General features: G+C 42.0%; 1 protein-coding gene across 6 annotated transcripts in view; it reads right to left on the bottom strand.

Moving 5' to 3' along the window:
* Nucleotides 1-5,017: 5,017 nt before the first annotated feature.
* EHBP1 (EH domain binding protein 1) overlaps nucleotides 5,018-14,155 on the bottom strand; it is a 281,357-nt gene continuing 272,219 nt past the window's right edge. For 4 of the 6 annotated variants that reach the window (XM_035110447.2, XM_060272318.1, XM_060272319.1 and 1 more), the window contains 2 exons: nucleotides 6,439-6,553; nucleotides 5,018-6,075 (listed from right to left, as the gene is read on the bottom strand). In XM_035110447.2, the coding sequence (XP_034966338.2) occupies nucleotides 5,985-6,075; nucleotides 6,439-6,553 (206 nt within the window). In that variant the 3' untranslated portion in view covers nucleotides 5,018-5,984. The remainder of the gene's footprint in view (nucleotides 6,076-6,438; nucleotides 6,554-14,155) is intronic. The other 2 variants (XM_035110449.2, XM_035110450.2) reach the window with 1 other exon arrangement.

Raw genomic sequence — 14,155 nt, 5'->3', positions numbered from 1 at the left:
TAATTCGATTCTATAATTCCACAGGGCAAAAGCCGAAGTAGTAGCAATTACAGTATAGTGTAGGGGGCGGTGTGGGGAAGTGTGCGCCATGCCCCCCCCCACCGCCCATTTTTTGTGCCATATGGATCCCACAAGTGACCAGGGCGCCTGTTTGCTTGTGCTTCTCCAATATGCGCGTCGTGTGGCTTCTGGAAACCTGTTGCCCGCTAGTTGCAGAGGCAAGCTGCACACATCGGCCCTGTTTAGGGAGGCTTTTAATGTTTAATAGATTTTAGTATTTCATTTTTCTTTTGGAAGCCACCCAGAGTGGCTGGGGAAACCCAGCCAGGTGGGCGGGGTATAAATAATAAATTATTATTATTATTATTATTGTTACATCAGCCTAGAATAGTCACTACAGCGTCAGAAGTCAGTCTCTCTGGGACCCAGGAAGCGTCTCTCATACTTGGTAAGTAAGTGTCTGAGGCTGATGAGGACAACTTTAATAAAACATAATCTGTAAGTGAGCTCTGATGCTAAGTGTATTTGTGGAACAGTAAGTGTCCTCAAAATAAAGTAAATTTGCTCCCAACGTCCTTTTGCTAAGAGTGTTACACGAAAGTTCAAAGGGCGTCAGTGCGTCCTCCGGATGCGGGTATAAATTATCGTAAACGTTGTTAAAATGCGCACATGGTAGCCCAGATTGGTTATATCTATACCTACTCTATATCATATTCTACAACACATTTCAGTTGTTAGTCGCCAGCCTGCATATGCCAAACGCGCATCCATCCATAACACACACCTTCTAAGCGCGCCACGTCGAGGGTACCTAGTTCATTATCATAAATATGAATAGACACGAATCCTTTATAAAGAATTATTTCTCCCCTCCCCTTTTAAAGGAGAGAAGTTTTAATAGAAAAAACTTCTGAACATACAAAAAGTAAAGTGAAAAGGAATTATGATCATCATGATGATTTTTTTTTCAAAGGGGAAAGAAACCCTCCGAATCAACTGGTTGCTAACAAAATGAATGAAAGCGAGGTCAGGAAGGGATTGGTGGCCGCAGCTTCAAAGTGAGGGTCCTCTAACCCGCTGCCCCCGCTCCGCTTTCCCCCTTTTTTCCGTGAGACACTTTCCCTTTGGAGTCCCAATGAAACACGGTAACAGAATATGAGGGAAGCACACTGTTTCTTTAACTGCTTCTCAAAGGATCCGGGAGATCTTCTTAGGACCTTTAATAAGGCTTTGGTGCGGTCCTTTTGTTGATCTCTCAAAATCAACTCCTCCTAATTGAAGCTGGAGCTGAAAGCGAGCTAATGTTCAAAGGGAGTGACCGCCACAGTCCTGACGAAATTACATTTTTTTCCCAATTGAGGGGGACATCTAATCAAAGTGGACTGGCGGAGAGGCGAAAGAGAGGGAGAGAGGGAGAAAAAGGAGGTTTACAAGATCCTTCTATAGCCCACAAAAGTCAGCGACACGGGCACTTCTCCTCAGAACAAAAGCCGCCGCAGCCCATTCACAAAAAGTAGAAAGATGGGGCAGGCAAAAGAAAGGGGGGGGGAGAAGAGTGGAAGCGGGAAGTTCTCGCTGGGAGCAGCACCTTGGCCAAAGTATGGGGAGACCATTATCCATGGGGGACCTCCGAGCTTTGTGGGGGTTCTTTTATTCTTTAGTGTCAGTCCAGAAATAGCCCCATCAGTAGATTATGGAACGGAGTCAGAATAGGGATCTTTCTGCCCACCCCTCCTCAAAATTCAGAATTAGTTTTAATCTCTCCTTTCCCTCTGTAATAAAGCAGATTGTGCGGGTGTGTGTGTTGTTTTGTTTTGTTGTTCTTGTGATCCCTGATGCTGAGCCGGGCAGGCAGATTCCTCAGCAACGTGTTCCTTTGGCCTTCTCCGACTCAGATTTGGAGTCTGGCAGCCGCCTGCCTCCGTCTCAAGCTTCGGATGATGCGATCAAGTCTAGAGAAAAGCTCAGAGTATCAAGTAGCACTAAACCCCTACGCTTTACTTCTCTCTCTCTCTCTTTCTGTGTTTTCCCCCTCCCTCCCCCTGTAATAAGAGTATTTGTCTAATCCCAAATTGCAGGCGAATTTCCTTAATGCTCAGCCCATAAAACCCCTGGATTAAGGGCAGGAAAGGGGGGCACGAGCAACTCTCAGAGCCAGAGAGAAGCCAGGGAGACACGGACACAAAAAAGTTTAGTATGTGGCGGGGGAGACGCGGACGATGCGGGTCTCGCTATTTTTTTGCTCTCTCTCTCTCTCTCCTGAAAACCTTCAGGTGCGGAGAGACTAAACCAGCAGCAGCCGCAGACTCACAAGAGGAAGCCGAGGCGATCTTGGGCCGCAGGTTCGGGGCGCTCAGAAACATGGCCTAGGGCTCTTTGCCTCTTCCTCGAGAGAGACACCCGCTTGGAAAGAACTTCTCCAGACCGGCGTTGCTCCCCCGCCCCCGGCCTTGTCGGCACCTTTTTGGAACCAGCTGGCATGGAGCAGGGGCTCCCATTCAGGTGGCCCTAACTTGGCAGGCGCAGGCAGGCACAGCCAGGTAAGGGAAGGTGCAGCGGCAAGACGAGAGTGCTGCTCGCCCAGGCGGGGTGGGGGGTGGGCAACAGAGGCGTGAGAGTTGGAGGTGATGGTCGCCGCCGTCCTGTGGTGGGTCGTGCATTTTGGAGGCAAAGGGTCCCCAGGCGAGGTGGAAAGGGACACACATCTCTTTCTCGCCTCGCTCAGCAGCCAGCGTACCTCTTGCGCGCAACTTTGCATTTCCAAAGTTCAGCTCGCTTTTTACGCGCTAGGTGTTCTCTGCTGCTTTGGTGTTCGTTTTGTTTTGATGCAAATAATGCCTACTAGTTATAGCTCCGGGAAAGAGGCAGGAGCCTCTCTCCTAAGCAAGTGGTTTTCTCGTGAGCGAGGGGTTTCCTATATAACCAATGAGTTTTAGGATGGACTCCGGGTGGTGGAGACCCATCTTCGAGCTCTCCCCGCTCTTCCAAAGAACAGCCGGGGAGGCGCCCTCCTTTCCCTTCGGCAGTCCAGCAGCTTGAAAGAGAAGGAAGTGGCTGTGAGTCGCGGCAGGAGGGCCAGAGCCGGGGCGAAATAACCCCCCCCCAAAATGCTAGAGGGGTCACACGAAAGCTGAGCCCGAAAGTTACTTGGATCAAAGTTCCAGGGGAGTCTGTGGCACCTCCTTTCCCAAAGGATTGCTTTTCACGGACTTGTTGGGTTGTGCAAAATTCGTAGCTAGCTCACTTTCCTCCCATCTCCCTCCCTCTCAGGGTATCTAGAAAAAGTTTTCCCAACTGTGAATTTAAAAGTCCAACAAACGCCAGCAGTTAATAAGCAGAGCCTCTTCCGACCAGAGTTAGGGCTTCAGTAGAGAAAACCCGTTTCTGCCAACATCACCCTTTCCCTTTCTCGGTGGAAGACGAATTCACCCCTGGAAAGCCTCACCGACACCAAGCAAACCCCATTATCCCGGGGGACCCTTTCAGCTTAAGAGAGGACAGGCTTGGCTAGGGACAGGACTGGCTGCTGTGTCCAGGCGTGTCACCTTTCCAGGCCGCTCGCCTGCCCCTTCTCTCCTGGGGTCAACTGACTTTCCGAGTGTGGTCTCTGACGCACCGTGCGCCTTCCTGCCCGCGCACTTTCACCACCACCGCAAGAAAGCGGCAGAAAATCCCTCCCTCGGAATTGTCTAACGTGAAATCCAGCGAGAGAGGCCAATAAACCCAGGCAGTGTCCCAGTGCTGGGGAGAGGAGATCACCGCCCATCCCCGTAAATTAGCAGAGTCACGAGACATTTCCCAAAGAGCCAGAGCGGGCGTCAGGTTTCCAGACGCCCATCTTGACCCTCGCGACTCAGACCTGGAGGCTGCAGGAACGAGCCCGCTTTGGGTGTCGCTGGAGGAACCGCGCGGTGAGATCTCCTGATGGCAGAGAGAGATATAACAAAAGGGAAAGGTCGGAAGCTGAGCAGATTGCTGGCCGCAAATTAATAAATTCTAACCTGACTCGGAAAGCAGCAAAGCGAATTAACCTACATTATGACAAACAAGGAAAAAGGTCTCCCACTTCTCTCTCCCTCTCGGCCCAAATTAGCAGCGGCTTTTAAAGGCAGACGGTGGAATTTGTTAGTTTTGCAGGATGGCAAGGAAAAAAGCTTGGGGAGGGAGGAGGGAGAGAAGGATTGTGGGAGAAAGAGAGTCTTGAAAAAGGGGAGGAGAGACAGGAATCGAGGGAGGGTGGAGGGGAGAACAGGAGGGAGAGATTCTGGCCCGAATTTCATCCAGTAGTCGGCGAAGATAAGAGGTTTAATTCATTTAGCATATGAACGCCCTCAGAAAGCGATTCCCATTATGGATACATCCAAAGGCACAAGGCGCAGGTCCCTCGTATTTACACTGGAACTTGTTATCATTTAACCGGATTATTCACGATGTGGATTTTGTAACATATCGGGGATTCTCCTTGTGCCCCTCTCTCTCTCTCTCTCTCTCTCTCTCTCTCTCTCTCTCTCTCTCTCTCTCTCTCTCTCTCTCTCTCTCTCTCTCTCTCTCTCTCTCCATATGGGTTGCACTGCCCATATGGTTAATTAGGTTAAAACTTGGGGGGTGTTATAAACTTTAAACAACAACTTAGTAGAAGCTGTTTGAAGGCAATGCTACGGCAAATATTTGTATATGAAACACCAATGTAGAAAACATTGGTGCAACAGTACTGGAGCTAGAAAACTTGAAAAACAAAACATGCCCCCACCTCAAATTGTTCCTATTTCTCAGTCAACATTCCTCAGAAAGCTTAACATAATCTATGTAAAAGTAGATTTACAGTGCAATCCTACACTCAGAATGAAACCCGACTGAGTTCAGGGTGACTTACTCCCAAGTAAATGTGCATAGTATTGCGGCCTTATTTAGTTTTGTACAGATGTTATGTCTAAAAATAATAGCTATGAAGTTATGCCATGAAAACATTCATGAGAAATATCAATTTTTTTTAAAAAAAGGTTTTGTAAGAAAAGTAGACCACCAGAGTTATGGTAAGAAAGATCCAGCTTTATTGAAAATTTATACATAACTCAGTATTGTAATAAATAAATGTAACAGTTTTCACAAAAATGAGTGGGGTGCTAGTGAAGGATATATTAACTTGCAAGGGGATTTTGCAGATAATGGCAAGACAGGCCCCTGGTGGATACACAATAAATATTAACAGCATTGTGTAGCCAGGATGCAGAGGTTGAACAAAATGAAGAGAATGGAGCAAAACTGAGAGGTAAATAAATAATTAATAAAAATGGAATTGCCTCTAAAGATGATTTTTTTTGTAAACTGATCACACTTCAGTCGGTCTCATCATTACAATCACTTATTCAGATCACAAGGCTTTTGAAAGGTATACCTTCTCTCTGAGCACATCAAAAAGTCTTAAATTTATAATTAAATAATTGGTAAAAATGTAAAACTGCTGCTGCAATAAACATTGGTAAATATAGCGCATCGTAATAAATGGTCTGAGTATAATCTAGCTAAACAATTTTAGGTAGCGTATTAAATATTACACACAACAGGACTGGATAAAATCATTCAAAATTATTTTTGTCTTCTCTCCCTCTGCAATATTATTACATAAAATAATGTATTTGAAAGTTATTTCAACAAAAAATTAAAAAGCCAGGGTTTCTCCCCTCCTTAACAACCCAGGTGTTGCCACAACATTTGGATGCAGACTTATTTAAAAGTATGTAATTTTTTTGTCTTAAGTCTGCAAGTAAATCAGGGAGAAAGGTGATTTTGAAGGAATATTGTTTGTGGGGAGAGGGAATAAGAAAACAATTTGGGGTAAAGCTGGTCTAGTCAAATGGAAGGTTTAAACATTTTCTGAAGTTTATTATTTGAGATTTTGTCTTTTTAGTCTTGTGTCAGTATTTCCAAAATGTAAGAAGGGTTAAGCTATAAAACGCAACAGTATCATGCCCCATGAAAGCCAGTCACTGAAGGACACATTTCTCTTCTTTCTTGGCCATCTTTCCTTTGTTTTGCTCTAGGGTCCTTTCCAAATGCTCATCTTCCTCTTCGGCCCTGGGAAACCAAACACAATTGTCATCAGTTTCCCTAATAAAGCTCTATTTCAAATGTCAGTGCAATAGGTCTTGCACAGAACCTCTCAGAAATTCAAGTCCCAACTACCATTCACTTAAGGGACCCTGGGTGGTGGGAAAGGGAAGGGAGGGCATGCCATCTGAGTGGATGGGTGAGAGCTAGGAGGACAGTCATTACTGGAACCTAGGACTGCACAGAATCTCTACAATTTGAATTGCTTTAGCACTGGATTGTTGACTTTTCTTCAAAATTTCCTTTCTTGAATGGTATTAGATGAAACAAGGCTACCACGCAGGAAAATCACACTCCCATTAGAGATGTTGGTCAAGATACAAAACTTACTGTTTTTCTTGAGCATCTAAATCTCTGACCAGTGCATCACGTTTATTAACAAGAATAACAAGCTCATCGAGCAAAAGCTGCTCTCTCCTCTTCTGGGCTTCGGTCTTTTGCCAGTCTGAAAAGAAAAGAAAGAAATCCAGAACTGCGTGCTTTGAAAGCTTAACTTACGTATGATCTAAACAAATCAGTGCCAGATCATTGGCCTCCACAATAAAGCCTCTTCCTTTGTAGGGACCAATAAGGGTCATTTCATTTCACATTCCTATGGATTTGTGTAACTTTAAACTGCCGAGACTCTCATTTGATGACTTCAGGTTATAGCTTGATGGGGAAGGGTGGGAAGATGGATAAATCAGACCCAATAATTTTATGTTTTCCAACATTAGATTCTAGGGCATATTAAAAAAACGTTCCAACTGTATGAAAACACACTAGTGTGGAGTGAATGGAACTTTAAAAGTGGGTATCAGATAATCAGCATTTTTCTTTGAGGTAAAAACACATCTGCTAGACAGTATTACACAGCTTCTTCCTTAGTTGGCAGCTTGTGTAATGGCTGAATCTTAGGCCTTTACCTAGGGAACAATTCCAAATTTGGTTGTTGTTGAAGCTTTTTATAAAAAAGGTGGAGTACAGATCTACACTCATTTCTTTCACTTCTTCAGGTTTGCTTTAGTTTGTTATTCAAAGATGCTGCAGAAAGAGAGCGGCTCTCTCATACAGGTATTTCCTTTTGGTGTTGTATTGTCTCTTACTTTTTATAAGGCAGTATTTCATTAAAAAGGGCACATTTAACGCTGGAGCCCTCCTCACGCTCTGAACCAACTGCTCTCCAGGCCAGACTGCATCTGTCAATCAACTTCCAGTCTGCCCCGCCTCCCTCATTAGGAAGGTAAACAATGAAAAGAAGGAGAAATAGACTATGAAGGAGATAGCAGAACAAATGAGAAGCAGGAGGGAAACAGGACACTGGCTTTAAAAGAAAACTCCATCACTTCTGACTCATGTGGTGTCCTCACCTCTATCAACTTTCTAAAAAACAACAACCAACAACACAAAAAACCAGAGGCAAGACAGTGCAGCCCTTTTGGATTTCTCTCTTCTCTCTCCATTGCCCTGGGCAATCATGTTAAAACTCACATGGCTGGTGCTTATTCAGATAAACCTAACAATGCACACCAATGGTTACCATGTGAATCTTCACAAACCACACAAGAATGTGCTGGTTCAAATCCCCCTGACCCCCCTCCAAAGCAAAATTTATTCAAGGCAGCAAACTGTTCAGAAGCTTTATGAAAGCAAGTGGTGCTAGAGTGAATTCAGTCTTGTATTTACAAATTAAAAATTAGATGCAGACTCATCCAATAAAGGTTAGAACAGCAGTAAAAAGCCATTCTTTAAATTGCCTTCCCAACATACACAGTATATGCATTCTAACAGTGACATAGAGAAAATATACTCCCTCACATACAGCTGCAGAAAACAACAAATTTAGCTGTAAAAACTACATCCTAGACACCGTGTTTACATGAAAGGACTCCAACAAAGTTTTCAGAATATTTTTTTGTTGCCATTACTGTATTTATTTAATAACAGCATTTACAGGCTGCCCAGTAGCATATGATTTCTACTAGTAATGATATACTTACATTTCAACAACTAGTTAGCACCAAAAGTCTGAAAGGCACCAACTCCCCTGTTTTTAAAAATATGCATAATTTCTTAGCTGTTCATAATTTGTTGAGATTTTACATTTGAATGCATGTATTCAGAGTGGCAAAATAAAGCAAGAGCACATGTCATTTATGGCTTAAATATAGCAGTTCTCAAAAAATGATATGATACAATTGTCTAAGAGTCCCAACATATTGTTTGAAATAAATTTCTTTTATAGGGAAAATGATCCCATGATACTTGGGGCTGCAATCCTACACAAACTTAGTAAGGCGTAAGCCCCATTGAACTAAGTGGGATTTTTAAATCAACATGTACAGGTTTGTACTGTTAAGGTTTGCTAATTAAAATAGTAAACAACCAGACATGAATGCTCATTTCTATTTCCAAAATTAAAAAAGTCAAGTAACTTAACCACTATTATGTGTAGAAGCAACCTTGATTATATCAGTTCATGTCAAGGCTATTTAATGTAGTATAAGTAGATATACCTATTGGCCAACAAAGTCCTCTAGTTCTCAGTCTTTTTTTCTAGTCTGTGAATAATAATGGCAGTAATCCTTCTGATTACATTTTCTATTATACCCAAAGATTCAAAATAAAAGAAGACTGTAAGTCCTGTTGTTTCCAATGGGACTTTAAAAAAAGTAAAAGCTATGAATCACAGCCTCAGTAACTTTTGCTCACACCTAAACACATTTATGTGGAAATAGGTCTTGTTGATTTCAGCTGAACTCAATTAGTCTTGGAGTGCTCCAATGACATGTTCTGAAGTTTGGAAATTAAAGAAAATCATTCACCACACCACCTGACTACAGCAAGATGCAAGCAAGCAAGCAAGCAAGCAAACCCACATGAAGCTTGTTCTGTAAAGTAAGTGGGCTTTAGATTTAGTTAAGTTCAAAAGGCAGACCAGTCCCCACAAAGGAGATGGTTTTTGAAACTTAGAGCAGTTTGTTATATACTGCAGACACCAGCCATTTAAAGAAAAAAAAAGACACCAACATTTTCACTGGGTGAAAGCAAGCTGCTTATGCGAATCTAAAGAGTTATTTGGAGCCTAATAGGCTGACATCCTTATATGGTGAACAAAAGCAAGATGCATAGAAATTATATTAATCTCAGGCTTTTTCTTAACAAAAAACTTGCTCTGATCCTTTTTGATCTGCAGCTCAGCTAGACCCAACACACATTACTTTGTTAAGAAATGGTTTCAGAGATGACATTCTAAGGAAGTTCCCTTGAAATCAATGTGATTACTCCCATAAGGATGGGTTTAAGGACCAGGATATAGATGGAGCATCGTTTCTTCGGTCACTGGCAATAACAAATTTTTTAAAGAAGGATATAGATTTCAAAATTTTATACAGAATAAAAACCTGCAAAAGGGCTTTTTCTGAATCAGTTACTATTTATTTTCTTTAAAAGGAGATAATTAGTTTGGGAAAAGAAAACAGATATTAGTATTCTAGCAGAAATACACTCCAGTATATTGAAAATGACCAAAGTTCTACAATAAAAATCCCTTAAATCTGTTTGCTATAAAATAAGCCTTGCAACTTTTGATGAAAATTAACACTAGTTTTGTAAAGAGCACATTGGGGGATTGCAGTCAAAGCCTTATCTTTAGTTCCAGTCAACTAGCAATCCTGAAAGAGTTTGCATCATCATCAGAGGAAGCCATTTGATAGGATTCTACTGCTGAACCTAATCAATCTATGAAATACTGTGGCAGCGCCGTGTAACAAAGCTAAAATAGATTTACAAATGGGGTTTTAGGGGATAAGCTCCTCCACAGGATTACATATTGATTTTAAATATAAAAGCTTATCATATAAACCATAACTACAAAAATAGTGAACCTATGCATAAATCCTTTTAAGAAGAGCATCCACTTCAAACTCGAAGCCAAGAATGAATCAAGATGTACATTATTCTAAAGGAGATCTATTTGTTGGGTAGAAAAATGAACACACACCACTCCTAAGGTGTGTAAAACATGAACTTCAGCTGTTCTAAGGAGGCATTAAATTTTAACAAGTGTCGCAATGCATGCAAGAAGGAAGCTGGAACCCAAAGCTCCCCCAAACTCAGCTGGTGACTACTCTATGTTTATACTTTGTTTTCATGAGACAGTCTTATTCTGCATCGGTTTTCTGCTGGTTTATGTAAAGCACATCAAGCATAGGCACCAACTTTAGAAGCCCAGATATTTGAGGGGGCTAGCCAGAGCTATTTTGGTGGTTAAAAAATGGGGTGAGGGGTGGGTGGGAATATGGGAATAAACAGTTTCACCAGCACTAGGCACCTTCATTGCTAGGATCAGGGCTGAGATTTATCTGCCCCCCCTATTTTATTCAAGTTGGTGCTCCTGATCATCAAGAAATATGTGCTGTCGTTTTATTCAACACGTAACCAGATTACCGTATATGCTTTTGCTGGGGTGGCAGTACTGCTTGTAAAAAATAAGAATAATATATGGCCAAAAGAAAACCCGAATGTGCTTGGTCAGGCATGTATTCTGCATGAAAAGCTTCAACACCACAAAATGATGTTCTATTGCAAACATCTACCAGATTTTTAGAAGACATCTGAAGGCAGCCCTGTTTAGGGAGGATTTTAATGTTTAATAGATTATTTTATTTCATTTTTCTGTTGGAAGCCGCCCCGAGTGGCTGGGGAAACCCAGCCAGATGGGCGGGGTATAAATAATAATAATAATAATTATCTCCATTTTAATCACTGGTTTACAGGTTCACTGAGACTGCAATCCTACCGTATGTACACTCACTTGGAAGTAAGCCACAAATGAATTCAATGAGGTTGTGTGATTCTGTGTGACGGGTGTTGGTTTAAGAATGCGAATGCATCCCAGAGAAACCAAACCTGTCCTTGGATATACATCTGACTTATATCTGCCATTCCTAATTCCTAAAACAAGAACTAATGGAGATAAGTTTCCATCTATATCCATAGAGCAGGGTACAAAATTCCATGGAAATAAGGCATTCCCTGCCTCCAGTCTTCTCTCTGTTAGTTGTGTTAGTGTTGAATGAAGAAAACATGTACAGTCATACCTCGGTTTAAGTACAGGTTTGAGTATTTTCAGTTTAAATACTCCGCGGACCTGTCTGGAACGGATTAATCCACTTTCCATTACTTTCAATGGGAAAGTTCGCTTCAGTTTAAGTCATAGCTGCCAAGTTTTCCCTTTTCTCGCGAGGAAGCCTATTCAGCATAATGGGAAATCCCTGAAAAAAAGGGATAACTTGGCAGCTATGGTTTAAGTACAGACCTCCGGAACCAATTATGTTTGTAAACCAAGGTACCACTGTAATCAGCATTTCAGCAATTGCTAAGACTTGTTGCAGTTTAGGGTGAAATGCACCAAGAGCACCAAGTTGTACAGCTGCCTCTCTCCTTACACTCTACCCCAGTCCCATAGAAAGCAAACTCCTAGGGACCGTGGGGGCTTGGGTCCCCACAATAAAATATTTGAGGGGGCCGGGCCACCACAAAGTTGATGGGCATTCCCATTCAAATGGTGTGTGTGCACTACGTCATTTGATCAATTATGCAGGGCGGGGTTACCTGGGCCCCCACAATATTTTATGCAAGTTGCCCTGTCCCTTAGAGCAATGGATGAAGATCTGTTGATGGTGACACATGCCAAGGCAATAAAGCATGCTGTTACTTGAGCAGGTGCTTTTAGTGCTGTGGCACCAGGTCTCTGAAATTTCCTTCCCTTAGAAGTGAAACAAGCCCCAATTTAGTGGTCTCAATGTTTGTTGAAGATGTTGCTTAAAATTAGTGTCTTTTATTTCTGGAGTTTCAAATTCTTGTTGGCTTTTTTGTTTTAACACTGTTAAAACACGTGTGTTGTGTTTTATATTCTATTTATGTATTTAACTTTTTATATCGGTTTAATGTTTAATTGTACAGTACTGTGTTTCATATTTTTATATTTTATTGTCAGGTAGAGTTGGTTTTCACTCATCACTTTATGGAGAAGTGCCTCAAAAAGTGGGGTATGCCTTTTAAAAGAAAAAATTAGAAATAGTGTATGGAATGATAAGCCATATGATAAACCATGGCTTAGTGTGAGTGAGTGAGCAAGCAAGCATGCAGATACTCCAGTCCTACTGCTTCTTTGCTGCCTGGAGCCAAACAGACTATGAGCTGTAGACAAGGTTTGTTCTTAGCTTACTGCTCATGGTTTAAACAACAACAAAAAAATCCTTCCAGTAGCACCTTGGAGACCAACTAAGTTTGTCATTGGTATGAGCTTTCGTGTGCAGTATCTGTATCTGAAGAAGTGTGCACGAAAGCTCATACCAATGACAAACTTAGTTGGTCTCCAAGGTGCTACTGGAAGGAATTCTTTAATTTTGTTTTGACTACGGCAGACCAACACGGCTACCTACTTGCTCATGTGTTGTTGTTTTTTTGGGGGGGGGAGTACAAATAACATATAATGCTAAATCATAGCTTAGTTCTGGGTATCATGGCAGCAGCAGAACTGGAGGATGAGCAAAGTGGCTGCAATTTTTGCTCTGACCACCTTTGTTTATGCTTAGCTATAATTTGTGCAACTGGGCCAATGTTAAATTTATGCTGTAGCCACTTAATATATTCAGAACAGCACCATTAATCTGTTAAACTAGACCAGGGGTCGGCAAACTAAGGCCCATGGGCCACAAGCGGCCCACGGGGGTTTTACCGGCCCACTAGCTGCCCCCGAATCGAGCCACCCGCTCGCCGAGTCCCCATGCACTGCACTAAACTGGTGCAGCGCAGCGTGGGGACTTGCTTCCGCGGCACCAGAAATCGCGTCTGCGCAGATGCCGGAAATTGTGGGAGTGCCCACTCACGCATGCCCACAATCCAGCCCATGGAGGGGGCTCCACGGCAGTCAGCCAGGCCAGGGAAGGTAAGCCTTGCCGACCCCTGATCTAGATGAAACATAACTAAGAGTAACTTAAGAGGATCTTGGTGGCAGAAGGGGAGTGGGAAACTTTGAGAATCTAGCAGAATAATATAAATAACATTTAAATGTTAAGACATAAACAACAACACTATTCAACTTTGGAAAAGCCCTCCAAATGTTGTTGCTATTATTACTACCAATTATTGTAATGATGTCTCTAGTACATATTTTTAAAAAGAAAAATATGTTTTGCTGTTTTCAGGCCTGCATAAGCCTGCTTCATGTCCTTCAAAAGTTAACTCAGTGTTACTTCACACTTCTACTTAAGAAGCCCCCAAACTTCAAAGACTTAGAAGTCTCCCAAAAGACACCTACTAGATGCCTGGGCCCAAAGTTTTATTTTCTTTTGAACATTTTGTTATTGTTGCTGTCAAATCCCTCTTTAGAAAGCAATAAACATGTTATGGGTTTATATTTTTTTCAGGATTCCTGTAATTCTTGAGTTTTGTCAAAAAGCTACAAAGAGGTGGATTAGAAAGCTACCTGACACCTCGTGCCTCTTCCTCCCAAACTCATGCTTTCAGTGATGTCTCTAAACTAATTAGAATTGATTCATTATGGATCAGGTACCTTATCAGGTGAAGAAAGAAATTACCATGGACAGTCAAAGGGTTAAGAGGTCAATACAGAATAGCAAAATCAATTTGCATTGATTAGACAAAAGGTCCATTTTACAGAGCCCAGAGGATTAACTTTTAAGCAAACATCTTTGAACGGTAAAGGCAGAATATGTGGCTGAAAACTATAAGTAGAACAGCTTTGTAAAGAAACCTAGCATATTTAAATAACAAAATAAGGTAAAGCAGTAGTTTAACCTATCTAGATGTTTACTTTTATTATAAATTATCCTTTGGATTATTGTACAGTTCTTTAAAAGCATAATGAAGAGGAGACCATTGTTTATCCCTTATGTCAATCTGCTCATGAGTATTCATTCCAGTGAAGTGAGTGGCTGCTTAGAAAGATACAGAGAATCAAGAAAATATACGTGCAAAGGGTTGCACTAATGGTGTCATTTTCTCTGAAAAAATGTTTTACTTGACATGTGCATGATAT

The sequence above is a fragment of the Zootoca vivipara genome, chromosome 3 (assembly GCF_963506605.1).
Source record: "Zootoca vivipara chromosome 3, rZooViv1.1, whole genome shotgun sequence".
Taxonomy (NCBI): domain Eukaryota; kingdom Metazoa; phylum Chordata; class Lepidosauria; order Squamata; family Lacertidae; genus Zootoca; species Zootoca vivipara.
This window is presented reverse-complemented; position numbering and strand designations above follow the sequence as displayed.